This window comes from Macrosteles quadrilineatus, unplaced genomic scaffold (assembly GCF_028750875.1).
Source record: "Macrosteles quadrilineatus isolate MER2022 unplaced genomic scaffold, UCM_ALF_1.0 Scaffold_5__1_contigs__length_97177068, whole genome shotgun sequence".
NCBI classification, from domain to species: Eukaryota; Metazoa; Arthropoda; class Insecta; order Hemiptera; family Cicadellidae; genus Macrosteles; species Macrosteles quadrilineatus.
In genome coordinates, this window is record NW_026542598.1 from 93,912,916 (window position 1) to 93,927,742 (window position 14,827).

The 14,827-nt window shown below is 37.2% G+C and overlaps 1 protein-coding gene across 3 annotated transcripts in view; it reads left to right on the plus strand.

Moving 5' to 3' along the window:
- The window catches only part of LOC128994932 (LIM domain only protein 3-like), a 133,172-nt gene that overhangs the window by 35,514 nt on the left and 82,831 nt on the right, over positions 1-14,827 (plus strand). For all 3 annotated transcript variants that reach the window (XM_054419769.1, XM_054419768.1, XM_054419770.1), the window contains exon 3: positions 9,745-9,777. In XM_054419769.1, coding sequence (XP_054275744.1) covers positions 9,747-9,777 — 31 coding nt within the window. In that variant the 5' untranslated portion in view covers positions 9,745-9,746. The remainder of the gene's footprint in view (positions 1-9,744; positions 9,778-14,827) is intronic.

The window sequence follows — 14,827 nt, forward strand, 5'->3', positions numbered from 1 at the left end:
TAACATTAACAATTTGCGTAGTCAAAGAATTAAATCAAATTAAAAAGATTAATTTAAAATATATCTATCGTACAGTGCAGCGAATAAATTATAAAACAAGTTGTTAACATTTTAAGGACAATTAATTGTGTAGCTATGAAAACAAGCCTTACTAGTAACGATTCTAAGCCTATTTTGGCACCTTGCAAAATCTGAAGATGTTAATACTGTTAATACTGTTCTATGAAATGGCGACCATACAAAGTAGGTATTTTAAGCCAAGTATGAATGGAGTTGAGTGTAGGATGAGTGGCGCGATCTTGTAGTCTTGTTAGTGACTAAGGCCGACATTCCTTAGACACAAAAGTTAATTAATAGCCTATACAGCTAATGGCAACTAAGGGACCTACAGTTTATAGTGGAATCCGAACCACATTTTTGCCTTGGTAATTACGAATTGGTCTAATTATCAGGATAGTACTGCGAATAGTCGTAGTACTCACTAGTGAGAGCGTTAATCCACACAAGGCCCCACTAGAAAAAGCTTTTTTTTAAATTTTGCATAAAGAATATTGATATAGTAGTAGTACTGAGTTCAGATCCACCCTGAAGACCTGGTTAAAAACAAATGTTGGCTGCAAGGACTCTTAAATATGTCCCTGGTTCTTTTCTCTCTCCAGATTTACAACTGTCTCTTATCATAGTCACAATTTCAGATTGGAATAAAGCTGGGCATCTTTATACATGTATATTAATTCAAGGCACAGATATTTAAAGTTTGAAGAAGAAAATATGTTAATTGTAAACAGTCAATAAGTTTGCTAATTTAACAGTTTGCTACAAACATTTACTTACTTGGTTGAAATGAAATATTTACTATTTGAATTTGGGTTGGCGTAAATATTACAATGGAAAAAGCGAGAGAGCCTGGATAAATTGATATACTAAAAAGAAAACTGAATTAACAATGTGCTGCATTTCTTAGTAATCATTGAAAGAGCCGATTTTCAAACTATGGAAACATAGGAAAGTCATAGAACACCACCGAGGAGAAGAAATGGAAATAATGTTTTTTTTTTATTTATAACCGTTATTATGGACAACCTAATGCGGCTACAAGTAAGATTATGTGAGCGGCTATGACTGATATGTAAATCGTGATTCGTGAGTACATTCGAGTCGAATCTTTTAAAGTAATCAGAAATTATGTCTTTTATTCGTTTTAAAATAACGACTGTAATACTTAGCAATTGCTCGAATTTGAGCAACAGGGACACTAGTTAAAAAAAAATGTTTTTCTAATGGGACCTTGATCCACACCAGGGAGTATCGCATCCATAGTGCATGCCTATGTTATCAGACCGAGACAAAAATTAATGTATGAAAAAGTGTTGTGGCTCTTAATAATATTTTGTTTAAATTACAGTATTATTACTGGCTAAGAAATATCATAATATGCAGTTTACGACAAGCATTGATATACATTTCAATTGATTTGTATGTTCATAATTTTATAGAAAAGTGAAATATATATACATCATTTTAGAGAACAGTCGCATATTAAGAGTACCAATTCTTTATATGCAAACAGGAAATTACACACACTTAATAATACAATCAGCCCTGAAACCAAAATAGTAAATATTTCTAGAACAAATTATGACATAAAAGTTAACCCGTTTGAACAATTTCCCCAACACACATTGCCACAAGTTTCCCGCCCACTCTTCAGTGGCTATTTCGTTATCACAGCCCCCCTCGATAGCATTGTTTAAGGGTTTGTTTGCGCCCTGGTATCGCCCTTATCGCCAAATACGACCCATACATAACACCCCCCACTTAGCCCGGCTAACTTACCATTAATTCTTACATTTTCCCAACTTTTTCAATAATCCCCGAGTGCAGTTGTTTAGGGGGGATTTATTTACTCCTGAGTTACGGTCGGTCCATTTAGATAAGTCAAACTGCTTTTCTTCAAGATAAATTGGATTAGCGGAGTTTAACTGGGAAGCTACTTTTTTATGAGTTCATTTTGTCGGGTTGTTAGGTGAGGTAGTTTTTTAGCACGATGATTGGTTTTCTTTGATATATGGTTATTTTCAAAAATGTTTCAATTTCCTTGTGCTTTATCCTATAGGCGTTTCCAACACCGGTTAGATGCCTCCTATTTTTAAGGTAGAGCTATAAAAGAGAGCCTCTTTCTAATCCATGGAGTGGGGTAGTACATTTTTTCATCAACGTGGCCTATACAGGATGACATAAAAACGTCAAAATCACTTAACACTTTCAAAACTGGACCAGTTGGAGGCATAGAGGATAGTTATCCAAAACGTTTAATCCTTTGAACTATTTAGAAAATATTTGCGAATATAAGCTAGGGTAGACAATATATGTCGAATTTGTGTCTGTAGATTGTTTAAAAACTTGCGCGAGGCTTACAACGTGCGACTAAAATCAAAGCTGTTAGTATAGCAAAAGATTTTTGTTTAGATAAATATAAAAACACATAACATACACAACACTTTATGAACGGGAAATATGTTACCTCCTTCGAGCAATTTTATTTTGGCAAAAAGTTCCGCGACATCAGCATAATTATGAACGTAAGTGCACAGGACAGATTCCAACAAATTACACATTCGCACGAGGAGTGTTTTTGACAGCAGGTAATTATAAGCCACAGCCGATCATTGCAAAAATGTTGCCTTCGTAATTAATGACGTTTGTTTTTGTCCGCCATAATTATATTCCTAATTTCCCCGCTAGATTCAAAACTGCCAACGCCAAACTGTAAGTTTAATTAATCACGTGATTATTTGTAGCCAATTCACTCGTGTGCAAGCCCATTCGTCTCTCTGTGATTTGGGAAAAATATCAATTGAATTTGAACGCTGTAATTAGGCTGTGAATAATGTAATAGTTTGGATGGTGACAAGCAGAAATGTGAACCTGTCAAATATTGGCGCGGTCGCATTGCTACATTTTTGTGTTAATTATTAATGTCGGTGGTTACGTCAACTGCACGCCGCACGCCGCACGCTGTTCGAGCCAACGGTCCGGCTAATGCGCTGTTTTCTCATTGCCAGCGAGTTTGTATGAGTTTCTGGGGAAGAATGTGGTTTGTTTTTGTCACAAGGTTCGTGTTAGAACAAAGTTATACTCATTTTACACCTGTAGAGTAATTTTACTGGAGATGTTTGGTAAATGTTTTTTGGGAGTCACACACAATCTTTATGAAAATATTTTCAAATGAAATAGATCATACTATAAATTGTTCTTTCGTTTATCAACATGTGCTAGACTAGACTAGCGAACAAAAATGGTTTCTCAAAATTCCCTAAAAATACTGATGCAAGGTATTTAATAGAAATTGTAGCCCACAAATATCAACTTTTAGCCATCCCATTCAACCTATACATTTTAAACAATCACAACTCTTTTAAAACGAAACCCCGTCTTTTATCCTCCAGAAATGACCACGTTAAAGTGAAATAAACAATTCTCATAAAAAGGAACAAAACAATGTTTGATGATAAATGCACATTGTCACAAACTGGGGTGAAATTGAAAGTTTGTTGTTCCGGTGGTCACCCCCTTCACTTCCTGACCCCCGACATTGTCTCAGTTATGCCCCCCCCCTCGTGCCCCCCCATCGCGTCCCCCTCCTCATGCAGATCAGACTGGCAATGTTCTTTCAAACAGCAATATCAATAATACACCCCCTCGTCTTCAGCCACTTTCGCCTCTTTGATAACATTTTTACTGTCCGAACCCTTGTCTTTTTACGCCCCAAATTGGCAGAGCAGTTGATAAAGACTCGGCAATTTAACTTTCTTTTGATGGCAGCAGTTCTTTTATCTAAATTAGTTGAAAAGAGCGTTGTTAGAGTGAGATTTTAACCGAAGATTTTATGTTTGTTGCCAGGATAAATGTTTAGTTTAATCGGATTGTTTGGTAAATAAAGTATAAGATAGTTAAAATATTTAAAGATTTTTTAATTTGTAGCATAAAGTAAAACTTAAAAATTAAAATAATAGCATTGGGTTTGCAGTAGAATATACAAACAGTTTGTCTTTTCTTATCATACAAAAATATTCTATTTAGGCTTAATAATTTTGTTGCAAGAATTGAACCCTCTTAAATAATATATTTAAAAAAACAACCTTTCACAAACGGGGTTTATAAATTTAGCTACGGAGAGATTTCAATGAATGTTGATGTTTACATTGTTTTGTTTCAAATGACAATAAACTATTATGTGATTGATGGGAACAAATTTATGATATTTGATGTAACTAACATTGGTTGTTAAATATTTTCAAAGTGTATATTTGTATCTAGGTAAACACTATTTAGATAAGACAGTATGGTTTGTAGTTAAACATGAATTCAGTAATATAAAATTATATAATTGTCCGAGTAGCCAAGAAAATATGATGCACGCCTTCAATTCTTATGTACGCTGGTTCGAATGCAAGCAAAATAGTTTTTGGACCCAGATGACATTTTGTCATTAGGCAATCCACAATGCTATCCAGCAACAGGTCGAAGTCTGATGAAAAAACACCAGGGTTTGGTTTTAGACCTTTCTCTCTCTAAACGTAAGAAATTACCATCAGCGTATACAGACACACACCGAGTAAAACATTGATTTTTGTATTATACGAACTATTAAGCCAAAATAGCGTATGTAGGAGTGGACAAAAGCGTATAAAAAACAAATTGACCCTAGTACATGTGTGAGTGTGTGTGTCTGTGTGTATGTATGAGAGCACATTAGGCCTAACCCATGCTTCTTGCGGGCTGCGGCCACCCCAAACCCCAGATAGGCAGGATTGTCTGGCCCATATAAATCACGGCTTAAATAAAATACATTGCGGGCTTAATGTAAAAAACAGAGCCGGGGTATGCAAACGTCGGGTGGCCAGGGGGGCTTCTGCACGGGTTGGCCGTCACTTGCTTCTCTTCCGGCCGAGTCCACAATAATTGCGCCACACTAGCTCCGAGTATGCTACATTGAATATCCAACCCTTCCCCCTACACAACTGTCTCCCCTCACCCTTCAGTGCCAATTTTCCGTTTACACTCCTAAACTGTTTATTTCGGGTTCGATTCGGTGGTTGTGGACTAGATTGTGTGAAAGGGTTAGGTGAGCAGTGGAAGCTGAATAGCTTGTTTTCACAACACAGAAGAATGAATGAAGCATGAAAGATTTTTTTCATGACATTAATTCAAATGCAAATTTGTTCATTCAAAGAGTTATCTCATGTTCATTCTTTTGCATGCAAGAAAAAAGAATAAGGAATAATCAGAAGGGTTTTTTTTACTACAAGATGTTGAAGTTTAAGATGAGCATAAGACACTTTTTCTAACATGGAATACTCTATTTCGTCAATATAATATCTTAAATTTATCATAATACAGCATGTCAAACGTGTATAAGAAGGATCAACCTCATTAAGTTCATCTAAGCATTATTACAAGTTGAATTTAATATTTGAATAGTTGGAATTGAATTTCTGATAGTATGTTTGCAGTAGATTGACTTTATATACATATTTAACCACATTTAAAATAATTATTGCTTTTGACAGTTGGAAAAGTAACATTTTGTATTAAAAAAACCTAATTTGTTTTAATTAAACTGGAATGTAAAGTCCTCATGCATCATTCGCTCTCTTTCATCTGAGTGAACTTTGAGTGGTATGGCAAAAATGTATCACAAACGTTATTTAACCTGAATAATTCCATGGATTGTAAAACTACTAGAATTACCAGAGTAATGTAAATGCAAATAAATAACCTTCTGTATGGATCTCATATTGAATGTATGTGACCATGTCTATTACACATGATTGTTTTGCTTTTTCTGATTTCTGAATACATCAGTAATGTTTATGCAGTGGAAATACAGAACTACATAGCATTGTCCGTATAGTTTACCCCGGCGGGGACACACAGATAAGCTGATCAGCTGATGTGTTGCGTGCAGAGATTTGCTAGGCAAGCAGCTGAATAACGACGGATCTGACGTCACTGAACCTCCCCCGACTGTCGTCCCTTTGTTAATCGTTTTCTATGAATAAATTAGTCGGACTATCAGGGATCGGACCCGTGGTCATCAGTCACCTGATGCCGCGATAACGCCGGACATTGGACAACGCAAGGGAAGTTTTTTGGCTCCTTGAATACTTAACGCTGATTTACGATTCTTACGGAGGGAATGCAAGAAAAGGGTGTTTGAGTTGCGAAAATGTGAGAGTTGAAAGTATTGCTGGACAAAGATTTTATTAGTATGGTACAGAGGATAACTCGACAACGTTTAAAAAGCTTAACGACCTTATTGTGAGCATTTAGCGAAATTAATTGTTTAATTCATATTTGCTTGAATTTCACTAAATTGTCTTACAGATAAAACCCTCGCTTAGACATATATTCTTTTTAAACAATATAAATTGCAATGTAATAAAATGGATTGTTCTTAAGCTTTTTCTTAAATTTTATGACTGATTATGTCCACCACCGTAATTATCTTTTAAGGAACGCATTGCCCACAAATAGATATATAATGAAACACTAACCGTAAGCTGACACATAAAATAACCAGTGATCACCCTTGCACACGTGATGCAGTGATGCAGTGTGTTTCAGTGACCACAGTAGTGATAACTGTTATCAGTGACGGCGGTCCGTGCCAACAATGCCTCTTATCTTGCACTTCCGCTCCATTGCACCGCCGCGCCGTCGCCGCATATTCACACCCTTATCACCGCAAATCCCTCCACTTCCGGTGTTTATCATCGCTCTTTCACCGCCGTAAAGGGATGTGCAACGGCTTCCGACCCGACTCTCGCTCTACGCGAGGTAAACGGTTTGTGTCGTACAAACGTAGGGTCAATTGTGTAATACTGGAGTATTAAACGTTATTATATTAGTGAACACAGGTCAGAGTGGAACAGAGAAATTTAATAAATTACAGTCTAAGGTTTAAGCTAAGACTAATTTCTTAACATTCCTAAAGTTTGTAGTTGTAATTGTGTACAATCATAGATTAAACTTACTCCCAAGGGAGTATGTTTAATCTATGGTACAACTGAATACCAACATAAAGTTAATCGACGTGTGTAGATTGAAGAAGAAGGAAAGTCACAGCATGAAGACCACTTAAAATGATACAGAAAGTATCAAGATAAAAGTTAAATAAATACAAAAAACCTAAAAAGTGGTTCGATGTAGTATTTTAACGGAGTGGAAGATATTCATTAATATTTATATGGAATGAAGTGGTTTTGGAATGAAAACAAACAAATGGTTTGAATCAGAACTGAAGAAAACAAAAACAGAAGAATCGGCGGCGACACCTTCCGTTCTTAATGCCAAAGATTACACATTATATGTGTAATCTTTGATAATACCTTTACTTGCATGTATTTTTCTCTTTATAATCTGTCCATATTGCTTTATTATTTCCCATTTAAACCTCTTTTTACGTTTACGCGTAATAATATCTTCAGTTGGTATTTATTTTTAATTTTTATTATCTTGCGCCGAAGACACAGTCTAATCCAAAAACACTGTAGTCCCAATAATCAAAACACCTTATTCCTTATATAAAGCCTAAGCCTAATTTTGATTTTTTATAACTAAGATTTGACGTTGTTTCTAAGAACAATTTGATAAACTGTTTTGGTTTACTAATCCCATAATGATTTTGCTTTATGTAGGGCTTTAATCAAAATCTGCCATTACTGATGAATTCTTACATGGATGCAACCAATAATCAATTACATTTTTTTTACCGAACACTCTGGGAGACAGCTACTATCAGCACGACACTTTGTACCACGTCAGCAGGTTCAGCGTAGATTAGCGCACGTCGCGCGCAGAAGGGTTGTCAGCGCAGTCTAGCGGAATGCTGATAGTCCAAACAAAGGAACTCTGCCACTAATTGAATGGCGCGTCACATCTCGATTGATTCGAAATCGATAGCAAGCGGTGATATCTTTGTGGTGGTAATGGCGGTGATGAGCGTAACGGTTAGTGGCAGTAAGCGATCAGCTGATTGGTGCGATCAGCTGTGAATTAGCTATCAGCTGGTAACGCGGGAAATGGCCGTCTTGATGGCTCGGTGACAATGAAAAGGTTTAATGGAGGATCAGTGTCTTTTGACGGGCGATGAACGGAATCGTTTGATAAGTTGAATGAAGGTTGGATAGAGGTTAATTTATTTGTTGATATTTATTTGTTTTAATATCTATCGTTTTCAATGTTGACCCTCAGCTTTAAAGTGTTGTCTAGAAGAAACCTACGATGGCAATTAAAATATTTTTTGGGGTTTTGAGGAGGATGTTATTATATAAAAACCCGTCCTTTTGCCTAGGTGAACCAAACTTTACTTCATACAGCTTAAGGCCAATACAACTTTTCCATAGCATTAACTGACTGGCATTAGTACCCCGCCACCGCGTTGTTTTTGTTGTTATTATTAATCAACATTGTAAAAATGGTGGAACCGTTGATAATAAATAAATAAATAAATAATTCAGTGACTGGTACGATTTGAAGCTCTGGATTCTTACTTAAATGCTTACTGGATTCTTTTTCTTCTTTCTTCAGAAAAAATCTCTAAGAGCAGCCTTTATAATGTCCCTTTGTACTCCTTGCAAGCCTCTCTTCAATGAATACAAGATTCTTACATTTCCATCCATATACTGAGTTGTCTATCAGAAAAAGAAATGATCATCTGGGCCAACCGCAGTTCCATTAAATTTAATGCAGTACACTCTAAAAAAAAAAAAAAAAAAACATCAAGCTACCCAATAAACACAGAATAACGAAAGATTTGGGAGAGCGGTTAAACTTATACTTTAAGACCAAACTCCCTACACTATGAAAGAGTTTTTAAGTTGCCGATAGAATAAGATTTTGTTCTGTTACATTTGAGTTATTATAGTATTTAGATTTTAGAATTTAGTTTTATTTTTTATGTGTCGCTATTATACAGATTTTCTGTGCGAAATAAAGATGATTTGATGTGATAACCATTACCCACATCAGCTACATCAGCTGAATCCAAAAAGCACAAATTCGTTTTATATGTTTTTATTGAGGTGACGAAATTTTTGTATATTTAACTATCAAATAGTTTTACAGAAATAACTATAAAGGTAGTAACTATAAGCGATGGAATCTAATTGATTGAAATTATTCAATGGAATCTAATTGAATATATCCTAGTCGGCGTTACTTGATAGAGTTTAACTGAAAACATTATTGTCTACATATTTTAGTCCAAGGATTAATTAAATTTTTTATATTTGTACACTTACATAGTTCTGAATACTTAAATAAAATTTCACGATCAAAAATAAAGTTAATATTTGTAAAAAACATTTTTTATGATTTCATCAATAGAGAGTTAAACAACATTTACCTTACACAAACAAAATCGTCAAACAGATGCTGCGTTTGCTGTACTGGAGAGTTTTTATTGAAAAGAAAACATAAATAGAGTGATATTGCAGAACAAAAAATACACATTCCAAGTTAAATTAAACCTTTATTGACCCGTTACTGCACATAAAACTATTAATACCTCGAGTGAAAATCCACGAGTGAAAAATCCAAGTTACTTATGAACAGTTGAAACTAAACATTTACATGGACATTTACATACACATAAACATTTACATACACCTTGGATATACATTTTTCATTTAGTACATTAACTAAATATTTTGACTGATATAAATGTTTATGTTTCAGGGATGACGAGGCAGGCGGCGACCGGAGACGGAGGTACACATTTGTTGTTAAATTATTTAGAAAGTGCTTAAGTTTAAATACCTTGAACATATTATATACAGGTAGTCCGGTTTTACACCAGAAAGTGGAATTTGTAAAATGTACTGTATAAAATTTGGAAAAAATCAGTCGACTTCATTGCACTTAAATTCCACTGGAGATGAAACGCACATCAGCACTTGCGTCCGATTTTACAAAATGATGAAAAGTTAATGTTATTTAATACATATTACAATGCAGAATCTACACACAAAGTGTAAAAACAAAAATCACTGTAAACTTAGCCTATTGTCGTCAAGTCAGCTGCAACCCGAGTAAAAAGAGAATAAAAACAACAGCTGTAGACGAGATTTCCTACGGAATAATAATAGATGTAAACGGCCGGACAAATTAATTAAGTTTGTTTGTGTACAGGGTATTATTTATTCTCGAGGGTCGCTAAATGGCTCCTTTTTGCCTGCTACAATTAACATGGGCATGCAAATAAGTCGGATAAGCTCTTTTTGTCCGGTTTTTATAATTTCGCGTCACTTTTCCGGTCATTTTTTCGTTTGCATTATGAAACGACGGGCGCTCGCTCGCCAGTCTTAAACAATTCACGAGCGCGTATTTTTATCCGCGGCCACAACAAGGATGGGATTTTTTATGTAATATTCACCGTGATTCCGCCAGCTTCCTTCCCGCCCGCGCATCTACATAATTGACACAGGGAAAAATAGAATTTGCTAACAGCTAATCCGACAAACGTTTCTTTATTTACTTTGGTTTTTCCGATTTGCGTTTAGTGTTGTAGCATTGTTCTTTGGTTGGACTGTTTGCTTGGAGAAACAACCAGTACAATTTTTTTTTTTTTAACTCTGGTTGTTTAACTTGGTCGTTTCGTTTAATTCAGAAAAACGAATTGTCTTTTTTTTTCCAAGATGGTGGTTTACTATGCGGAGACTCTTGTTTGGGCACTACAGTTTTGAGTGTTTCTTTTTAACTTACCTCGTTTTGCACTATCTCATTTCTACTTCGCTATTTTTCGCAAAAGCCTGTGAGTGAACTCCACTGTGTGTTTTCCAAAATCTACACTTTTTCAATAAACTATCCCTGTCTAATATCTGGCCATATCCCTTGTGACGTCACTAACATTTCTGTCTGATCTGGAAAGTCGTTTCATTAGTCATCTCACGCCAATTTTTTTCTCTGGCCACAGCCCTTTGAATATCAGGTTTGCTAAGCAACATAAGTACTATATAAAAAGCACACTTCCAGTGGTGAACTGAGTAGCTACTGATTTATGAACTGTCTGCCTTCTCGCTGTTGCATTTCACAAAGCATATTTTTGAGATATAAAATTCAGTACATTCTATAATTATGTCTACTTCCTGTCCTGTTTGTGTAAAGCAAGTCTTAGATACAGAAGATGGCTTGTGCTGTGATGCTGAATGTGAGAGATGGTTTCACAGAGAATGTGTGAAAATGTCTAAATCTGAATACCAACGATCTAGCAACGATAACAGTATAAAATGGTATTGTCATAGAACTGACTGTAAAAAGACGCTGCCAAGCCCAATAGATGACAAGCTGGATGCCATTCTCTCTAAATTGTCCTCCCTTGCCACTAAAACAGAACTCTCAGAAGGACTACAACTTATAAAACAAAACCTGGAATTAGTGACCTCCAAATTACAGGAATTTGAGCCTCGTTTGGCCTATGTTGAATCGGAATTAAGCACTATCAAGGATAAACAGGTAGCGGGTAGTGATCAGCTTTTTGAAGATGTCTTATCCGAATGCAATGATCGTAATCGACGTGCAAAAAATGTTATTGTACATAACATCCCCGATTCCAACACAGTCTCAAAAACTGCGGATGCTGTTTTTGTCCAGGATTTTCTAGTTCATTTGAAGTCTAATGTTCAGTATTCAGATGTTCGTCATTTTAGATTGGGGAAAAAAAGGACAAATCGTCCTCTTATGCTTTGTATGCCGTCTGAAGGCGCTGCTATTTATATTTTCAAAAACTTCAATGAAAATGATGTTCCTATTAGCATGCGGGGAATATCAATCTCTCATGACCGCACTCCTCGAGAGAAGAGACATCTGGAGACTCTTCGTGCCACCTTAAAGTCCAAACAAGATGCCGGTGATACTTCCCTAACGATTAGATACAAGAATGGAACGCCTTCTATTGTGCCAAAAAACGAATAAATTCCAACGGTAAGCAGCAGCATGTTTCTCTGAATGTTTACTGCCAAAATGTAAATGGTCTTCGTTCGAAGCTCATCGAGTTAAAAAATAATTTATCTGCATGCCTTGATGATGTTATTCTACTATGTGAAACAAATCTCTCTCCTGATATCCCCGACTCCGAAGTCGTTGGCGATACTGACTTCATTGTTCATAGATGTGATAGGTCTGCTGCTACAAGTCACAAAAGTTCTGGTGGAGGAACCCTACTTGCAGTTCGTAAGAAGCTTATGTCTAAGCGACTACACTCTGGATTCAACATTGAAAGTGTCTTTGCCCTTGTGAAATTGGGACCTGGTTTTGATCTTCTTCTGGCTTGTGTCTACATTCCTCCTTCAAGTCCTCTTTCTGTTTACCGTGAATTCTGTGATGCGGTTACTGAGACAGTCGAATTGGCAAATTTCCCAAAGAAGACACTCATTTTTGGAGACTTCAACTTGCCTCACTTCGATGTCAACTTACCTGTATCTGGCCTTCCTCAACATTGCTGCGAATACCTCCGTGACATGTCTTCTCTGCACTCTCTCTTCCAGATAAATCATGTTCAAAACCATAGAGGAGTAACATTGGACTTGGTCTTCCATTCTGATAGTGAAGTGCAAGTTATCAGGGCCAACGATTGGTTGATTAAACCTGAAATTCATCACCCTCCTCTGTCCCTTACTCTTGAGTGCTATATGCCTTCTACTTGTGACAACAGCTACAGCGGCTACAACTTGGGGAAATGTGACCTCCCCGCTGCTTTTATAGCCCTTCAGGAAGCAGATATGGGATTTATTCACCAGCCGATCTCAACTGATGAAAAGTTTGATCTTTTGGAAAGTTCCTTAGAGAAAATCGTCAAAAATGCAAGTCCGATGAAGAAATTTGGTATCTCACGCTTCCCTAGGTGGTTTAATGATGACCTAAAAAATGCATTATTGAAAAGAAAGCTGCGCATGCACGTTTCAAGAGAAGTTTCAATCTTGTCCATTATTATGAATTCTCAAGGCTGAGAGATAATTGTAGGTCGCTGTCTCGTGAATGCCACATTCGATATTTATCCAATGTTCAATCAAACATATCTTCTAATCCACGAGCTTTCTGGGGACTAGTTAAGGCTCAAAGAAATACTCCTGACATGCCGTCTAGTCTGCATTTGGATGACGAAGTAGCCAGTGACACAACAAGCATATGTCAGCTGTTTTCCAGTTATTTCAACTCGGTCTACTCTCCATCGTCACGAGTTTCACCTAGCTTTAGCTATCCCGTCTTCGATTCTCTCTGTGTCATAACAACCTCAACTGAAGAAGTTCTCAGCAAGCTTAAGAATCTGGACACTACAAAGGGAGCTGGAATTGACAATATACCGCCATCTATGCTTCATCACTGCCGATCTCTCTTAGCTGAACCCCTCACAGTGTTGTTCAACGAATCACTTAACAAAGGAATCTTCCCTAGCTCTTTAAAGTCGGGCTTTATCATTCCTTTACATAAAGCAAATGATCCCAGCGACATACGGAACTACCGTCCAATCACTATTCTGCCGGCAATTGGCAAAGTCTTTGAAAGTATCGTGGTAGATAGACTGAATCCTTTTCTATCCAAAATAATCCATCCTTCCCAACATGGCTTTATGAAAGGCAAGTCTACTGTCTCCAATCTCCTGCTCTTTCAAGAATATGTCTTGTCTGCCTTTCGCAAGAACTACCAAGTTGATGCAGCCTACATTGATATGGCAAAAGCCTTCGACAAGGTCGACCATACAATTCTTGTGTCTAAGTTGCTGGGCTACGGAGTGGCTGAACCTCTTTTGTCATGGATTTCTAGTTATCTTCAAAAACGTTCTCTTGTCGTGAGGATTGGTTCTACCACTTCCACTCAGTTCTCACCTTCTTCAGGAGTTCCACAAGGTTCTTTGCTGGGACCTTGCCTCTTCAATGTTTTTGTCAATGACCTACTAGACAATTTAACTGTAAAGGCCTTACAATTTGCTGACGACCTGAAGATTTTCACTACTGTGTCTACACCAGAAGACTCTCAAGAAATTCAAAATAGCCTTTCTGAAATTGAGGATTGGTGTGTCAGGAATAACATGTCTGTAAATCCCAGTAAGTGCTCTTGTATAACCTATCACCGCATCAAATCCCCAGTCATGTACGTATACTCCATTTCTGGTACATCCATTCCACGGTCCCAGTGTATAAAAGACCTAGGCGTTATTTTTTCCAGCGACATGAGATTTTCTGGGCATATAGATCACATCAGTAACAAAGCAAACAAGATGCTTGGTTTCATAGCAAGATTCTCCAGAGGCATCGACAACCCTTCTGCTCTTCGCTCTCTGTATTGTTCCCTTGTGAGACAGCTAGTGGAATATGCAAGTCCCGTGTGGTCGCCTTACACTGTTGGCAATAGGACGAGACTGGAGGCTCTACAAAGGCGTTTTCTTCGTTTGGTTGGTGTCCGGCTGGGTTTTGCCTATCTTGATGTGCCTGTGGAGGAACTGTCCAGCAATCTGAACTTGTCACCTCTTGCCCTGCGACGTGACGTGGCTGATGTTATTCTTCTCTGGAAGATAGTCAATGGTCACATGAACTGTCCAGATCTCCTAGCTGAAATCGACCTCAGAGTGCCTACAAACACAAGATCTCGGGATCTGCTGGGTCGAAGATACCACTCAACCAACTTCGACTTCAACAGTCCTTTCGCAAGGTTTACTCGCCTGGGAAATCGAGTTGCGTCTGGGTGTGACCTGTTTTTCGATGGACTTCAGCAGGTTCGTCGGCAGGCCTCCTCTCTTCTTCTTTCTGGGAAAGACTAGTAATTA